Source organism: Saimiri boliviensis, chromosome 21 (assembly GCF_048565385.1).
Source record: "Saimiri boliviensis isolate mSaiBol1 chromosome 21, mSaiBol1.pri, whole genome shotgun sequence".
Lineage (NCBI taxonomy): Eukaryota > Metazoa > Chordata > Mammalia > Primates > Cebidae > Saimiri > Saimiri boliviensis.
The window spans coordinates 11,278,286-11,295,058 of record NC_133469.1 but is presented as its reverse complement, the minus strand read 5'-3'; the positions used below and the strand labels follow the sequence as shown (position 1 = coordinate 11,295,058).

The following is a 16,773-nucleotide window of genomic DNA, read 5'->3' as shown; positions in this document are numbered from 1 at the left end:
CTACTCAAGAGGTTGAGGCAGGAGAATCACTTGAACCTGGGAGATGGAGGTTGCAAAAGATCGAACATACCACTGCACTCCAGCTTGAGCGACAGAATGGGACTCTGTAAAAAAAAAAAAGAAGAAGAAAGAAAGTACATTGAGCCCACGACCATGCACGACTGATTTTTGTATTTTTAGTAGAGATGAGGTTTTGCCATGTTGGCCAGGCTGGTCTCAAACTCGTGACCTCAGATGATCTGCCCACCTTGCCCTCCCAGGCGTGAGCCACTGCATCTGCCCACCCCCCCTTTTTTTTGAGACAGGGTCTCACTTTGTCACCCAGGCAGTGCAATGGTGCAGTCTTGTAATCTGGGCTCACGGCAGCCTCAACCAAAAAAAATCTTTTTGAGACAGAGAAGTCTCCCTCTGTCACTCCGGTTGTAGTGCAGTGGCATGGTGACGGCTTACTGCAGCCTCAACCACCTAGACTCAAGCAATCCTCCCACTTCAGCCTCCAGAGTAGCTAGTACTATAGGCACACACTACCATGCCTGGCTAATTTTTTGGTTTTAGTAGAGACAAGGCCTGACTGTTGCCAGGCTGGTCTTGAAATCCTGGGCTCAAGCAGTCCTTCTGCCTTGGCCTCCCAAAGTACTTGGATTACAGCCATGAGCCACTATGCCCAGTCATCAGCTTTAGATTCAGTCCTTTCTTGAATATGTTCCAATAGACCTGATTTTATCATCATTCTTCTGCTTAAGCATCCCTACCTATAGGCCAGTGTATTAGTCCATTCTCATGTTGCTAAAAAGACCTACCTGGGTCTGGGTAATTTATAAAGGAAAGAGGTTTAATTAACTCACACTTTCACATGACTGGGGAGGCTTTTCCATGAAAGGAAAGCAAACACATCCTTCTTCACTTGGCAGCAGAAAGAAGTGCTGAGCAATGGGGGGAAAGCCCCTTATAAAACCATCAGATCTTGTGAGAACTCACCCACTATCACGAGAACAGCATGAAAGTGATGACCCCAATGACTCAATTACCTCCCACTGGGTCCCTCCCACAACATATAGGGATTATGGGAACTACAATTCAAGATGAGATTTGGGTGGGGACACAGCCAAACTGTATCAGCCAGTTATCAGTTGTTATTATTACTATTATTTTTGCAGAAAATGCCTTTCTAGCCAAGTCTGAGCCTTTTCTTTGCTTCTAAGGGCCTCCCTAAGGTGCTGTTAGCCTATCTATGCATATTTTCACTACTGCCCAAAGGAACTTCTGCTCCTGCCAAGGGGCTCTGCTGAAGATCTTTCATGCAAGTCTGGTTTCCTTCTCCCTTAAATGTCTGTGATCAGGCAAAGAAATCCTTCTTTCTGACCAGCTGCAAATCTGGCTTTTGTGGGAATACTTCTTTTTTTTTTTTTTTTTTTTTTTTTTTTTTTGAGACGGAATTACCCAGGCTGGAGTGCAATGGCGCAGTCTCGGCTCACCGCAACCTCCGCCTCCTGGGTTCAGGCAATTCTCCTGCCTCAGCCTCCTGAGTAGCTGGGATTACAGGCAGGCGCCACCATGCCCAGCTAATTTTTTGTATTTTTAGTAGAGACGGGGTTTCACCATGTTGACCAGGATGGTCTCGATCTCTTGACCTCATGATCCACCCGCCTCGGCCTCCCAAAGTGCTGGGATTACAGGCTTGAGCCACCGCGCCCGGCTGTGGGAATACTTCTTAAGAAAAAGCAAATTAATTTCAAAGACAAAATTAGGATCAAAAGTGAATATTTATTTACAAAGAGGAGATAAATCACAAAAATGGAAACTTTAAAAAGTTGACAACAAATAACCACAAAATTCAGAAAAACAATGTAATATTTGTATTAATTGGTTGCCTAACACATGGCTGTGAAACATTTTCCCCTACGTTTTTTGGCCATGCTATATTCTTTGATCCTCCTCCCTATTCTGTGATATTTTCTGAAAAAGAGAATAGGTAAATAAATCAGTGCTTCCTATAGCATAGTTGACCAAAATATGTTTTTTGTTACTAATTAGATAAGTTCCATTCAGCCTCACAACTTGTTATTGGTGACATCATATAAATTTGTAAAATTGTTGGTTGGGTGCAGTCGCTCACGCCTGTAATCCCAGCACTTTGGAGGCTGAGGCAGGCAGATCACAAGGTCAGGAGTTCAAGACCAGCCTGACCAACATGGTGAAACCCTGTCTCTACTAAAAATAAAAAAATTAGCTGGGCATGATGGATGGCATGCACCTGTAATCCCAGCTACTCAGGAGGCTGAGGCAGGAGAATTGCTTGAACCCAGGAGGCTGAGATTGCACTGAGCTGAGATTGTCCCACTGCACTCCAGCCTTGGTGACAGAGTGAGACTCCATCTCAAAAAAAAAAAAAAAAGTTGTTAGCAATTTTGGGAAAACCTCTATCTTTTATATATGCACTATGGAATTGCAAAGCTTCACCTTTTCTCGTACATTGACTAATCTGAAATAGCCTTTGAATTGAAATATGTATATCACAACATAATGTGGCTCTCCACGATTCTGTCATGATACAGAGTGAGTTGACCCAGTAACCGCTATTTGTACATTGATGGTTAACATTATCTCAACCATACGCAATTTTATGAAAACTACATAAATTTAGTTTATTCCATTAAACCCAAAACAAAGGTATACTCAACTGAAGGTCTCCTTGGGGGGAATCTACAGAATGCCTGAAGTCACTCTTAAGTCCACTGACACAAGGGGAACCATAATGGGAAAAAAAAGGTTGGTATGGAAGGACAAATACTATTAATATGATTCCATTTATCTGAGGTACTTAGAACTGTCAGTTTAAAGACAGAAAGTAGAATGGTGGTTGCCAGGAGATAGGGAAGGGGGAAAAAAGGAAGTTGTTGTTTGATGTGAACAGAATTTTAGATTTGCAAGATGAAAAAGTTCTGGAGATGTGTTGCATAGCAGAGTGAATATACATAACACTACTGAACTTACACACTTAAAAATGGTTAAGATGATCAATTTTATGTGTTTTTTACCAAAGTAAAAATTATCTGGCCAGGCATTGTGGCCATGGTGGCACATGCCTGTGATCCTAGCTACTTGGGAGGCTAAGTTTGAGACAGGAGGATTGCTTGAACCTGGCCGTTTGAGGCTGCAGTGAGCCATGATTGTGTCACTGCACTCTAGCTGGGGCAACAGAGCGAGACCTTGCAAAAAACAACAGCAAAAATACAGTAACCAAAAAATAAGGAATCACTGGGCATTTTGTTAGGATCCCTCCTAGAGCTTTAGGACGGACCCATGAAAATAAAGGGGCCTGCAGCTTTAACTTCACTAGCTTCAGAGCAAAGCAAATCTGTTTCAGCCATTCTGTTCCTAGCTATCTGTTGAAACCCAACTGAACTAAGCTGTAGTGTCTCCATTTTCAAACTCCCCTCTCTTGGAGCACAACCATACAGTTAACAATTTATCTTACACTTTTTATTGATTGCCTCATGCATATGTCTTATCTCTCAACTGTAGAATAAGTGTTGTGTCTTCTTTTACAACCTAAAAGTACCTAGGTTCATAGTATTCATCCGTTCATTTCTTTGCTTATTTGTTCATTCATTCAGCAGATATTAATTCAATTTCTCTTCTGTGCTAGACCCAGAAATAAAATCTACATACCCTGCCCTCTTAAGGGTTCATTGATTAGAGACGGAAACGCCAAGTAAGTGGTTAATAACAGGCTATGAACGCGCTACTTTAGAGATATGTATGAGGTGCCTTGGAGCACAGATGGGTGTATTCAACTCAGCCTGGAGTGTCAAGAAAGGCTTCCTCCAAATGCAGATTTAATTTTTGAGGTTCAATGCTAAGGAATTTCAGAAAAAATGTTCCTTAAAAGGCCTGCTGGCATTCTAACTTACAATAATAGTATAAATGCTAACATTCGAATTTGTAACTAAATCCAGAGACTGTTGAATTCAGGTCATGTTGGAGATCCTCACGTAGTTTTGGCTATTATTTCTTTCCTCTTTTTTTTTTAATCATTTATTACCATTTAATATCAACCACTCACCAAATAATTTATTAACTCATTTTTTTAAACAAACTTCATATTTAGAATAGTTTTAGACTCCCAGGAAAAAGTGCAGAGGTAACATAGAATTCCCAGATATTTCACACCCAGTTTCCCCAAATCTTAACATTGCATGTGAATGTGGTACATTTGTTACAATTAACAAACCAATATTAATATGCTATAATTAATTAAAGTCTGTGATTCCTCCTTAGGTTTTACCTAGTGAACTTTTTATTTCTTTTTCTTTTTCTTGAGGAGGGATGGAGTCTCACTCTGTCACCCTCACTGAAATGAAGTGGTGAGATCTCAGCTCACTGCAACCTCTGCCTCCCAGGTTCAAGCAATTCTCCTGCCTCAGCCTCTCAAGTAGTTGGGATTGCAGGTGCCCACCACCATGCCTGGCTAATTTTGTGTATTTCTAGTAGAGATGGGGTTTCACCATGTTGATCGGGCTGGTGTCAAACTCCTGACCTCAGGTGATCCACCCTCCTCGGCCTCCCAAAGTGCTGAGATTACAAGGGTGCGCCACCAGGCCCGGCCCCTGCTGTCCTTTTTCTGTTCCTGGATCCCTTCCAAGACATCACATTACATTTAGTCATCAAGTCTCTTCAGGATCCTCTGGCCTGTGACAGTTCCTTGTTTCTATGACCTCGACAGTTTTATGGAGTATTGGCCAGGTATCATGAAGAGTGTCTCTCAGTTAGTCTTTGTCTCATGTTTTTCTTTTTACTAGATAGCTGGGGGTCTGGGGCTGAGAGGAAGAACACCACAGAGGTGACATTTTGGTACATACTATAGACACGACTTCTCACTGCTTATGTTGAACTGATCACCTTGCTTAGGTCATGTTTGCCAGGTTTCTCCACTAATGTTACTTTTTTTTCCCCTCCATCTACGGGGAGGTCACTATGCACAGCACACATTTAAGGAGTAGGGAGTTATATACTCTACCTCCCACAGGGGGAAATATCTATATAAATGATTTGAAATTCTACTGCACAAAAATTTGTATGTTCTCCCTCATCTTTATTTATTTAATTATTTATTTACATCAGTATGGACTCATGGGTATTTATTTTATACTCTGCATTTTAACCCTACATTATTATTATTATTTTATTTTATTATTATTATTTTTTAAGATGGGGTTTTACCATGATGGCCAGGCTGGTCTTGAACTCCTGACCTCAGGTGATCCACCCACCTTGGCTTCCCAAAGTGCTAGGATTACAGGCGTGAGCCACCGCTCCCAGCCATTATTGGCTATTATTTCTATCTTCTGACTTTGCTGGGAGTAAGAATAGCAGAAAGGCTTAGCTCTCCCATTGACAGTTTTTTTTTGTCAGCCTTCCTCCTTTCCTTGGTTTGGTAGTACTAAAGTTGGTAAAACTTGGAAAAGGTCTTTGCCTTTTCTAGGCTCTCTACATGGCAAACTCCTACTCATTCTTTGAGACTCAGTTCAAACTCTCACCTCCTCCCCTGTGAAATCTTTTCTGATTCTCCCAGCAGTTACCCTTTTTCTTTTTCTTTCTTTTTCATTTTTTTTTCATTTCTCATATAGACTTAGTCTTTCTCAGTAGCAGTTACCTTTTTTATTCCCATAGCATAGCCATGTTACATCTCTATTTATACTTTCATTATAATACTTTGCTATGTTTTAATTATGGATTTGCATGCTTCTCTGTCCTTTGAGGTGTTATTAATCCTTTTTGTATGCCCTGGGCCTGGTCCTAGCACAGTAACTGCTACACATTAGGTGCCGTGCAACAAATAATGGTTGTTGTCTTCATGAATGAATGGTGAGTCCAGAGTTTGGAGTCTTATTTTTTAATAAATTGATTGGCCTTACAGTATTTCATGGTCACAAGATTACATGCTTAACAAGTATTAGTTATCTTACAATAGAATCTCTTCTACCTTCAAAATATACTGCGTACTTACATACTTTTCTTCACCTCTACCACCCAGCTGGCTCTAACCACCCTCTCTCACCTAGATGGCCACAGAGGCTTTCCAACTTATTTTCCTGCTTCTCTTGATCCTTGTTAGTATATTCTGCATACAGAAGCCAGGATGAGCTTCTGGAAATACAAATCTGATTGTGTCTCTACCAAAATGGTTTTAAGACCTCCAAGGGTCCTTGGCATGCTTGCTTTAGGAAGCTTTGAGGGCTTCGTCTCATGTTTATAGGAAAAATTAAAAGTTACCCACCTCCTGTATTAAATATGTAGACACATCCCATATTAAATATATGGATTTATCTTATTTATTTTTGCCATCACATTTTAAAAGAATTCTCATAATTCTGCTTCTGAAATTCTCTGGCTACAAGTAACTAATTTAAATCGTAAGTATCTAAGACTTCTTAACAGTTAACATATTTAGGGTCTGGGCATGGTGGCTCATGCCTGTAATCCTCCCAGCACTTTGGGAGGCCGAGGCGGGAGGATTGCTTGAGCCCAGCAGTTGTAGAGCAGCCCGAGCAACATGGTGAAACACCATCTACAAAAAAATTGAAAGAATAGTTGTGTGTGGTGGCACACACCTCTAGTCTCAGCTACATGGGATGCTGAGGCAGGAGAATCACTTGAGCCTGACAGGCTGAGGCTGTGGTAAGCCATGTTCGTGTCACTGCATTCTAGCATGGGCAACAGAGTAAGACCCTATCTCAAAAGGAAAATCTGTGTGTGTGTGTGTGTGTGTGTGTGTGTGTGTGTGTGTGTGTACATGGTTAAGAAGTTTTGCAAAGTGAGAATTGTTTTCAAATGTGATGAACATTTTATAAACGCTATTTTTTTTTTTTTATGGAGTCTCTCTCTGTTGCCCAGGCTGGAGTGCAGTGGTACGACCTCGGTTCACTGCAACCTCTGCCTTCTGGGTTCAAGTGATTCTCCTGCCTCAGCCTCCCAAGTAGCTGGGACTACAGATATGTCCCACCATGCCCAACTAATTTTTTGTATTTTTAGTAGAGATAGGGTTTCACTGTGTTAGCCAGGATGGTCTTGATCTCCTGACCTCGTGACCCACCTGCCTTAGTCTCCCAAAGTGCTGTGATTACAGGCATATGCCACCATGCCCAGCCATAAATACTAAATTTAACAATGAATGGGGACTGCTTAGTGGTTATATTTAAAGGACATTTAAGCATTTATTAATTTTTGTGGTTACAATTTTTTTGTTTGTATTTTGAACTTGCATTTTTTTTCAGATCCCAAACTTTTTTCTGTTTCTGAAAATGGCGCTGTTCATTGTCCTGCTGAAAACTCTTCTGTGACTTTCCACTATTCCTAAAGTGAAATCCTTACTGTGGCCTGCAGGACTCAGTATGATCTAGCTCTTCCTACCTCTCGAGATTCATTTCATGCCTGTAGCCCCTGCTCACAAGTCCTAGCCTCCTGATCATCCCTCTTGTTCATGGACCACTCAAACATTTGCTTTGCAACTCAGCTTAAATGTCACTCCTGAGAAAAGCCTTCCCTAACCACCTTATCTGAAGTGAGCCTCTCTCAGTTACGCTGTATCCTATCAAACTGCTTACTCCCTTCTCAGTGAATTCCTTTTCCTATGAGGATGTCAGCTCCATATAGATGAGAACCTTCTGGTTCACTGTTGCATCCCTACCATTTAGCACGAAGTCTGATGGGGAAAGTACTTAGTATGTTATTTATTGAACAAATGAAGATTAATGTTAATAGCTAGTTTAACTGTCTTTCTATGGTTGTAATTTAGCCATCCTTGTATTCTTGGTGTAGTACTGTTGGTGTAAACCCTACATGCTCATAATGAATTATTCTCTTAAAACTACTCAATTCTATCTGATAATATTTTACTTAGTATTTTTTGCATCTATCTTCACAAGTGAAGATTAGTTTAGTTTTATTTTTGTACCATCTTAGTCCAAATGCGTATCAGGAGCATGTTTTCCTCATTGAAGAAAGTAGGAAGCTTTTCCTTTTATCCTTATACATCCTGGAACAGTAGGGATAATATGGAAAGTAACTGTTCAATGAGAGTTAGATAGCATTCACCTAGAAAATTGGGCTTGCTGTTGTTTTAATGGCTCGTTCTTTGAAGACCTTAGAGATTTCTGCTATGGGTTGTTTCCCCTAATTTTTCTTGAGTTGATTTTGGTAACTTCTGTTTTCTTTGACTATCATCCATCTTATTTAATCTTCAAGTTTATTTATGTAACGTTACATATAATTCTAGCAAGATTTAAAAGATTTTCTCTAAATCTGCAGTTACATTATCCTCTTTCTCAGCCCTAATGTTTGTGACTTCTCTCTCTCTCTCTCTCTTTTTTTTAAATAGAGACAGGATTTCACCGTGTTGGCCAGGCTGTTCTCAAACTCCTGACCTCAGGTGATGCCCCCGCCTCGGCACCCCAAAGTGCTGGGATTACAGGTGTGAACCACCGAGTCCCACCCTTCTTTTAATTGATCCGATTTTCGAAAGTATTATCTGCATGTATTTAATTTTTAAAAATAATAATTTTTGGTTTTATTAATTCAGTTTACACATTTCTTAGGGGGGCTGTTACTTTATATTTGTTCCTCAAAACAAAACAAAACAAAAACCGATATCTATATCTGTATATCTGTGCCAGTAGTATACCTATGGGCACATATATATAATCCGTCACTGAGGCTGGAGTACAGTGGCGTGATCTCGGCTCACTCTACCCTCGACTTCCCAGGCTCAAGTGATCCTCCCACCTCAGCATCCAGAATAGCTAGGGCCACAGGCATGCCCCACCAAGCCCAGCTAATTTTTTTTTATTTTTTTGTAGAGGCGAGGTCTCCCACTATGTTTTTTTGCCCAGTCTCAAACAACTGGGCTTAAGTGATCCTCCCACTTTGGCCTCCCAAAGTGCTGGGATTGCAAGCATGGGCCACCACCACAGCCAGCCTTTCTTTTATATTTATTATTTTTGGGGAGTTGTTAACTCTTTTTCTAGATTTTTGAACATTTATTTATTTAAGACAGTCTCACTCTGTTGTCGAGGCTGAGGTGCAGTGGCATGATCTCAGCTCACTGCAACCTCCATCTCCCAGGTTCAAGTAATTCTTCTGCCTCAGCCTCCTAAGTAACTAAAATTCCCGGCATGTGCCACCATGCCCCACTAATTTTTGTATTTTTAGTACAGACAGGGTTTCACTATGTTGGCCAGGCTGGTCTTGAACTCCTAATCTCAGGTGATCTGCCTACCTCGGTTTCCCAAACAGCTGGGATTACAGGCGTGAGCCACCATACCCAGCCTTTTTCTAGATTTTTGAGTTAAATATTCAGTTCGGTTCATTATTTTTCAATCTTGTTTTCTTCTTCTTGCTCTCTCTCTTTTTTTTTTTTTTTAAAGAAGAATTTTGTTCCATCGCCCCAGCTGGCATGTAGTGGCATACCACTACATACCTTGGCTCAGTGCAGCTCACTGCAACCTGCAACCTCCACCTCCTGGGTTCAAGTGATTCTTGAGCCTCAGCCTCCTGAGTAGCTGGGACTGCAGGCATGTGCCACCATGCCTGGCTAATTTTGGTATTTTTAGTAGAGATGGGGTTTTGAGATTTTGGCCAGGCTGGTCTCAGTCTCCCGAGTAGCTGGGATTACAGTTGCCTGCCACCACGCCAAGCTAATTTTTTTGTATTTTTAGTGGACATGGGGTTTTGCCATATTAGCCAGGCTGGTCTCCAACTCCTGACCTCAAGTGATTCGCTTGCCTCCCAAAGTGCTGAGATTACAGGCATGAACCACCGTGCCCGGCCTTAGAACCAATATTTTATTTAAAATGTTTGTTCTGTTTCCAGACTTTTCATACAGTTTGCTATTTAACACAAGGCAACACAGAAACATTTGTATACAACAATATTCTGCATTGGGGAATGGAGACTTAGTAAAATTCAGTTTCATAAAGCATATCCATCACAAATTAAAAGAAAGTGGATGTTCAGGCCCCATACATTTTAACAAATCGAGCACGCTACAAGCAAGTAGGCTTTCAGTAACTCATCTGGAAGGTATTGGAAGGATAAAAATAGACTAAATAATCAGAATTTCCATTCTAGGAGTTTCCTGCTTTTTCCTGCATCTCAATTGTCAGCGCAGGGCCTGGCTATTCCACTCAGTGTTAGGCAAAGACAGTGGAAGCTTGTTAAGCCACAGCTATTCAGGCTGCCAGATCGTCCAGGCATTGGCCTCTGCCTGCCCTGAAACAGCTCCTTCCTGTCCTCATATCTGAGTGGAAAAAGCAAAGGCGGGAGACTGTATCAAGACTCAGAAGCCAGGATGACAACAAGTATGTGGGATTTTACAAGCATTCATAGGTTCCTTTTCAAGGAAAGCTGGGCTTCTAGAATCTGTCAGTCGTCTGCTGGCTGGCATGTCAGGCTGGTTTATGAGAGAAGCACACTGGGGAATCCTCCCTTTTCTGGCTTATAGAGATAGGTGGAGTTGATAGTCACAGAGCACTCTTAGGTGCTTTTTACTATTTTAGTTACTTTATTTCCTGAAGCTGTCCTTAAAACAGGTAGATGAATGGGAGTTTCTGGGAACAATGTGACCCTCATTCCCCTAAAGTTTTTATATTCCGGTGGCAGATTTCCTCCTACTCAACCCAGCCCTTCTGAATAGGGTCCAAGTCATTGATTCATTCATATTTATTCACCTCTTATGTGGGGTTTGGTGTGGAGCCTCACAGAGCAGTGAAAACATGGTGTTTATCCTTATACAGTTTACAGTCTACTGGGAAGACTAATGTTAAGCACATTCTTTCGCAGATACTAAATTGCAGTTATCACAGCTGCATTCTGAAGAAGCAGTAAAGGATGTTATGGGAGTTAACAGGAAGGCCTGTCTGGACTGTGAGGGCCAAGAAGCCTTCGCAGGGCGGAGGCGAACTTTTGAGATAGCCAGGAAAAAATGAACGGAACTGCTCAAAGAAAGAACCCAAGTGGGTCTGGGCACGGTGGCTCACTCCGGTAATCCCAGCGCTTTGGGAGGCCGAGGCGGGTGGATTACAAGGTCAAGAGTTCAAGACCAGCCTGGCCAACATGGTGAAACCGTCTCTACTAAAAATACAAAAATTAGCCGGGCATGGTGGCCCATGCCTGTAATCCTAGCTACTCAGGAGGTTGAGGCAGAATTGCTTGAACGCGGAAGGTGGGAGTTGCCCTGAGCCGAGATGGGGCCACTGTACTCCAGCCTTGGTGACAAAGCGAGACTTCATCTCAAAAAATAAAAAATAAAAATAAGAAAAAAGAAGCCAGGTGCAGTGTTTCAGAGGTGAAAGAAACCAAACATACCCTCTAGTGCAGCCCAGTCTCCTACAAATGAGAAAACTGAGGCCAGGCAGGGTAGGTTCGGGACTTACTTTTAGCACTGAAGTTACACAGCCTGTGAGCTGCAGGGCTGGAGAAGCAAACCGAGCTTGAGTTTCTTCAGTAGTTAGTAATGGAGATGCATATGGAAAGGAGACGGGATTAGGAGGGCTGGAAACCAGGTAGGTTTTAATTTAGTGCCTCGTCTCCCTCAGCTGCAGAGCTACTTCCTGCGGTGGGGGAGGGGATTAAAGATGACTCAGACTTGCCCTAGCCCAGAGAAACGCCGTTTGCAATGCCGTAGCATACTGTAGTTTTTATTTGGGTTTGGGGGAGGAGGTACTGAACACACATACAGGCAAAACAGTAAGTGTGGAGTTCAGAATTGAGAAACCAGTCCCTCTTCTGCAGCTGTTTAGCTGTGTGATTTGGGATAAGTCACTTAACCTTTCTGAATTGCAGTTCAGTTTATACTTTTGTGCATTTCTTTCAGTCTTTTTCTATGCATTTTAGGAGCTTTTTAGAGATAAGTTTTGCCCTATATTTCACCTCAGTCTTTCCCAAAACTAAAGCCTCTTGTTTGGTAGAGAGGTGTTTCAGCCCCTTTTACAGAGCAGTTTGCCAGCCTGTGCTTGCCCAAACATCTAGAGAATAACTAGCAAGCGAGCCAGGATAAGATCCAGGAGCTGTAAGAATCGTTAGCAACTGAGCATATTTCTATAAACCAATAAAGGTTTTTCTGTTTTGTTCATCTGTTACCCTTATGCTGTTGCCACTTTCACATGCAGTGTCTGTAGGCGGAGAGTATGAGATAACAGCATTTCACAAATGAGAGTGGAAAAGGGCTGCTTCCCCTTTAAGGCAGTTTCAGCTCCAGCTCCCTCCCCTTTCCTGATTGACAAACCCCGAAGTCACATGATCTGCCTCTATTTGAAGGTCACAAAAAGCTGCTTCCTTTAGAGACAGAGGGGGAGAGAGAGAGCAAGAGGGAGAGTGTGTGAGAGAGAGTTAGTTCAAGCCAAAATGGCCGACAGAGTCTCTGCTGGTTTCTGAATATTTAAAATACAAAAAAACAGATAGACAAAAAGAATTCATTTTTTGGACCTTTTTTCATTTCCATTTCTACCTTGTATGCCTCAATTTGCTGGATTTAAGCACTGCTGCACTTTATGAGGTTGGTAAATATTTTCAATTTTTTTAAACCAATTGATTTATATGGATCTTGTCTAACCGTTTTCGCTGGTGGTGTTGCAAATCGACATTTGTCTAGCATGGAGACTGGCTTCAGACATTTCGTGGATCTGTGTAAATCAGACCCGTGATGTACTTTTGGTTCGGCATTTTAGAAATGGAAAAGACTTGGTAAAATATTTAGATTTTGAAGTGGTTTAATTGCACTTTTAATGTATATGCAGATTTTCATCATCGTTTCTATCTTGCAATAAATGAAGCTGAGAGTATTTGGAAATTTGCTATTTAGAAAGAGGTTTTTAAAAAACACAGACCTCCCCCTCCCCCCTTAAATCTGCTGCAAAAATTTGCATAAATATAAATGGGTTTGCATTCTTTCGGCTGCTAAGGCCGACAAAGGATCTGGGAGGGCAAGCCCTCGAACGGGAAAGCCTTTTTCTTTCTTTTTATTTTTTAAACTGGGCCTTCCTTCCTAGAGAGATGTAAAACCTAAAGTAAGACCTGATACATTTTAAACATCAGGTTGGGGGCGGGTGAACACCAGGAGGTTTGGGGTTTGTAGATTCCCCTGCTTGAAAACCTCCCAAGCAATATGTGGCTCACCCCTCTCCTTTCTGCGCGCGCTCATTTGCACTGGGTCTCTGTGTGTGTTCTCAAATGTGCAGCCAGATGCGCTTTTATTTTGATCGTGGATTCATCCAAAGGATAGGACTGTCTTGTAAACATGATGTTTTAAAGATATGAACTGCCCTTCACCACGATTAGAAATTATCTCTTTATCACTTCTCCCTGTGTATTAGCCTTCTTCATTCCTCACAAAATAAAATTTGTGTTTAATTTTACACAGATGCATAACTGGGCTTTTCAGCGCAAATTCATCGTGTGGGTGTGTGGTTGCCTGTTTCAGCCATGTATCCACAGAGAAGTGGTCATTTAGGGTCACATGTATAAGTAGCTGTCTGTGTGATTGTTTAGTAACCCCTGAAGCTGTGCAGTGCCTGAAGTTAAATTCCATTACTCCTAATGCAGGATTCTAGAAGCCTGAGAGCAGGGAGGAAAGAAAGCTGAAAACTTGCTTTCTCAGAGCCTCCTCCCCCTATCATTGTGAGAGTGTGATGTAATGCTTCTCGGTCTGGTGGGCTGAAAGGATTGTAGTTTGTGCTGTGGCGGGTAAATTGCCCCCACCCCTGGGTAAATTACTCCACCCCCCGCCCCCCAAGCACATCCTTGGCTCTGAGAGGCCTTGTTTTCTTTTCTCTTTTTTTCCTAATTTGTATCCTCCTGATTTATGCTGTGGCATATTGGCATGAGAAAGAGACTGTGCTTCTAAATCTGTTACAAAGTATAGTTTAGAAAAGGCATTTAAAATATGCAAATGGGTTGAATTGTCATATCCCCGTCATTAAATATGTAGACGTGGATTAAAGCTAATTAAGCATAAATGGAATAATTTTGATCAGAAGGAAGCAGTGTTTTTTGTTGCTTCCTTTTTAATTAATCTAATTATGAGATGCTTACTGGGCCTGAAAGTGTTAAAAAAGATAAAGTGGAAAAAATGCTGGACCATTTTGAAAATTTGACAGTCTGGAAGAGGGTGTGTGGTGCTTTGAAAAGCTTTATTCACTGTTAAAATGGATTGGCCTCTTGTGCTGAAAATGGCCTGTTTCTTTGGGCCAATTGTGTGTAGATGAAGGGACTTTCACACTAATTTAACAAAAAGACTTTCCATTTGAATGCATAAGATAATTAAAGTCCTCTGTCTCTAACAAGCAAAGATTTTATTATTTTAAAAAATTAATGTTGTTAGATTAGTAATGGTAATAAGTAGAGAAGTGACTGTTTAGATTCACTGTAAATTTTTTGATGATATAAATTCAGCTTTTGTAAAAGAATGATTGGGAACATTACATTAAAGAGGTGGACTGGAACAAAGTTGTCTCTAAATTTTTTTTACGGCTTGAATTTAAAGGGAAAAAGATACAGAAATTACCTTAGTGATGGGGAGTGTTGCATTGTGGTAGACCTACAGGAAAATCAGAGCTCTGATTTTTGTTGTTGTTTTTCTGAAAATGAAAGCACTTTATTTAGGGCTTTGCTTGCTAGATGATTCATTTTACACCTGTTCCCTAAAGGTGATGTTACTGAAGAGGAGAGAAAAACCTAGGTTTTCCATGTTGTGCCATTAGCTTGTTTTTGTGGACTGTGTAAACATGTGAATGGCAGGTTAATTCAGTTTGCAGAGAGGAGGAACCGGAGCAGGATACCTGCTCTCTCAGGCAGAACAGAGAAGGATATAATGAATGCCATTTGATTCTTTGAAATGTTTTTATAAATATTATTTTCCCCCAGATAATTAAAAGGTGAGATAAATAAGACCTGGTTTCACGTATGGGAAGCATTATGGTTCTGGTGAGTTGATAGCTCGGCTGCCATTTTGGATCTCAGATCCTGCAGAGCCAATCCTTCTGGCTCATCAACACAATGGTCATCCAGAAGGAAATGAAAACGAGTAATCAATTAAGTGTGCAGATGGATAGTGTTTAATTTGTGATAGTTTTCTTTCTGCGAGTAGTGTGAATTGAAGCTTTAAAAACTTGAACGATGTGGCTAACGTTATGAAGAGCAATATCCAGGAGTACTGGAACTTGCATGCTATGGTTTTACTTTTTTAAAATGAGATGGCGTATGCAGAGGAAGTTTCTTATTGGAGAAAGTGAATATAATCCCTGTTAACCACGCCCTCACCAATCCATATTTCCTAATGCTGGATCAGCTAATGATAATAACACTACTCTGTCTCAGAAAAAAAATGTCACAGGTTCATGACTGAAACATCACAAAAATTGATAGCATTCGTCAGAAGTGGTATCTCAATTTTAAAGTGTTTTTCAATCATTCCATCTGGTTCCCAGAAAGGAAGATTTGGCATCTTTGATGTATGGTGCAAACTCAGCTCTGCTCTTCAGCTGTGAATGGCCGTTTGTTATTCTGTATGGCCACTAGGATGGTCCTTTAAAAATAAACTTCCGAACACTGAAGCAAGACTTCTAAGACTTCTCCAGATCTTCAGCTCTACAAGAGACACTGAAAAGAGTGTTGTGTGATAATAAGACCTTCAGGTTCTGCAGAGCAGGCTGAGCAGCTCTGGCTGTTGAGGACCACCTTGAAGAATAAGGGTAGTCCCCACCCTACCCAGCTGCTCCATGACTGAAAAGTTTGGGGGGATTTTAGTTTTTTATAACTCAGATCATATAATCATTGATCATCTGCGGTTTAAGCTGGACACGGCCCTGAAGCAATGCAGATAGATGAATGTACTTTGTCCCCTTCCTCAGGGAGTACCAGTTCAGCATTATTGGTAAACAGATCGTCACAACTTGGCAGTTTACATGTATTCAGAGCAAGCTCCTGGTTACAGAAGTATCCTGATATCTGCATTAGGAGAGTTCTTATTTTAAAATTTCTTAAAGAAGCCAAATAGGCCAGTTGTGGTGGCTTACACCTGTAATTCCAGCACTCTGGGAATCCGAGGCAGGTTGATTGCTTGAGCTCAGAAGTTTGAGACCAGCCTGGGCCAATATGGTGAAACCCTGCCCCTACAAGAAATTAAAAAAAAAAAAAATTAGCTGGGCATGGTGGTGCATGCCTATCGTCCCAGCTACTCAGGAGGCTGAGAGGTGAAAGGATAGCTTGATCCCATCAGGTCGTCACTGCAGGGAGCCAAGATCTCACCACTGCATTCCAGCCTGGGAAGGAGCAAGACCCTGTCTCAAAAAAAAAACAACAACAAATAATTACCCCCTTTAATAATTTTTAGTTATTTGGATATTAGACTTCTGTAAGTGGAAACTTGTGATTTGAAGATGAGGTTTCTGTCTGGTGGCTGGGGAGAGGGACCGTATATGCTTATTGTTTCTCAGTACAGTATTGTTCGTGGATTTGCTTCTTGTGATTAAGTGTTGGGGGTAGGGTGAAGTGAGTTGAAGCCCCTTGGCCAGAAAAGGGATTTATTTAACTCATGGCAATGACATCTTAACATTGTTTTCTTTTCTTCTTTCCATCATATCTTTATTCAGCAATAATATATTATGCACTGATGTAGGTGCTGGGGTATCTAAGAATTAATTTGGTTGGCCTATTGACCTCAGTAGCTTGGTTCATGTGGAAGTATTTGCCATCTGGTGACTGACTATATAACTTACT

General features: G+C 41.2%; 1 protein-coding gene across 12 annotated transcripts in view; it reads left to right on the top strand.

Annotated features, from left to right (window-relative positions):
• Window positions 1-16,773, top strand: part of TNRC6B (trinucleotide repeat containing adaptor 6B) — a 296,001-nt gene that overhangs the window by 119,052 nt on the left and 160,176 nt on the right. Inside the window, exon 1 of one of the 12 annotated variants that reach the window (XM_074390912.1) lies at window positions 1,449-12,553. The exons of the other annotated variants lie outside the window; for them this stretch is intronic. Coding sequence (XP_074247013.1) covers window positions 12,549-12,553 — 5 coding nt within the window. The 5' untranslated portion in view covers window positions 1,449-12,548. Of the gene's footprint in view, window positions 1-1,448; window positions 12,554-16,773 lie in introns of those variants that run through there. 12 annotated transcript variants of the gene reach the window in all.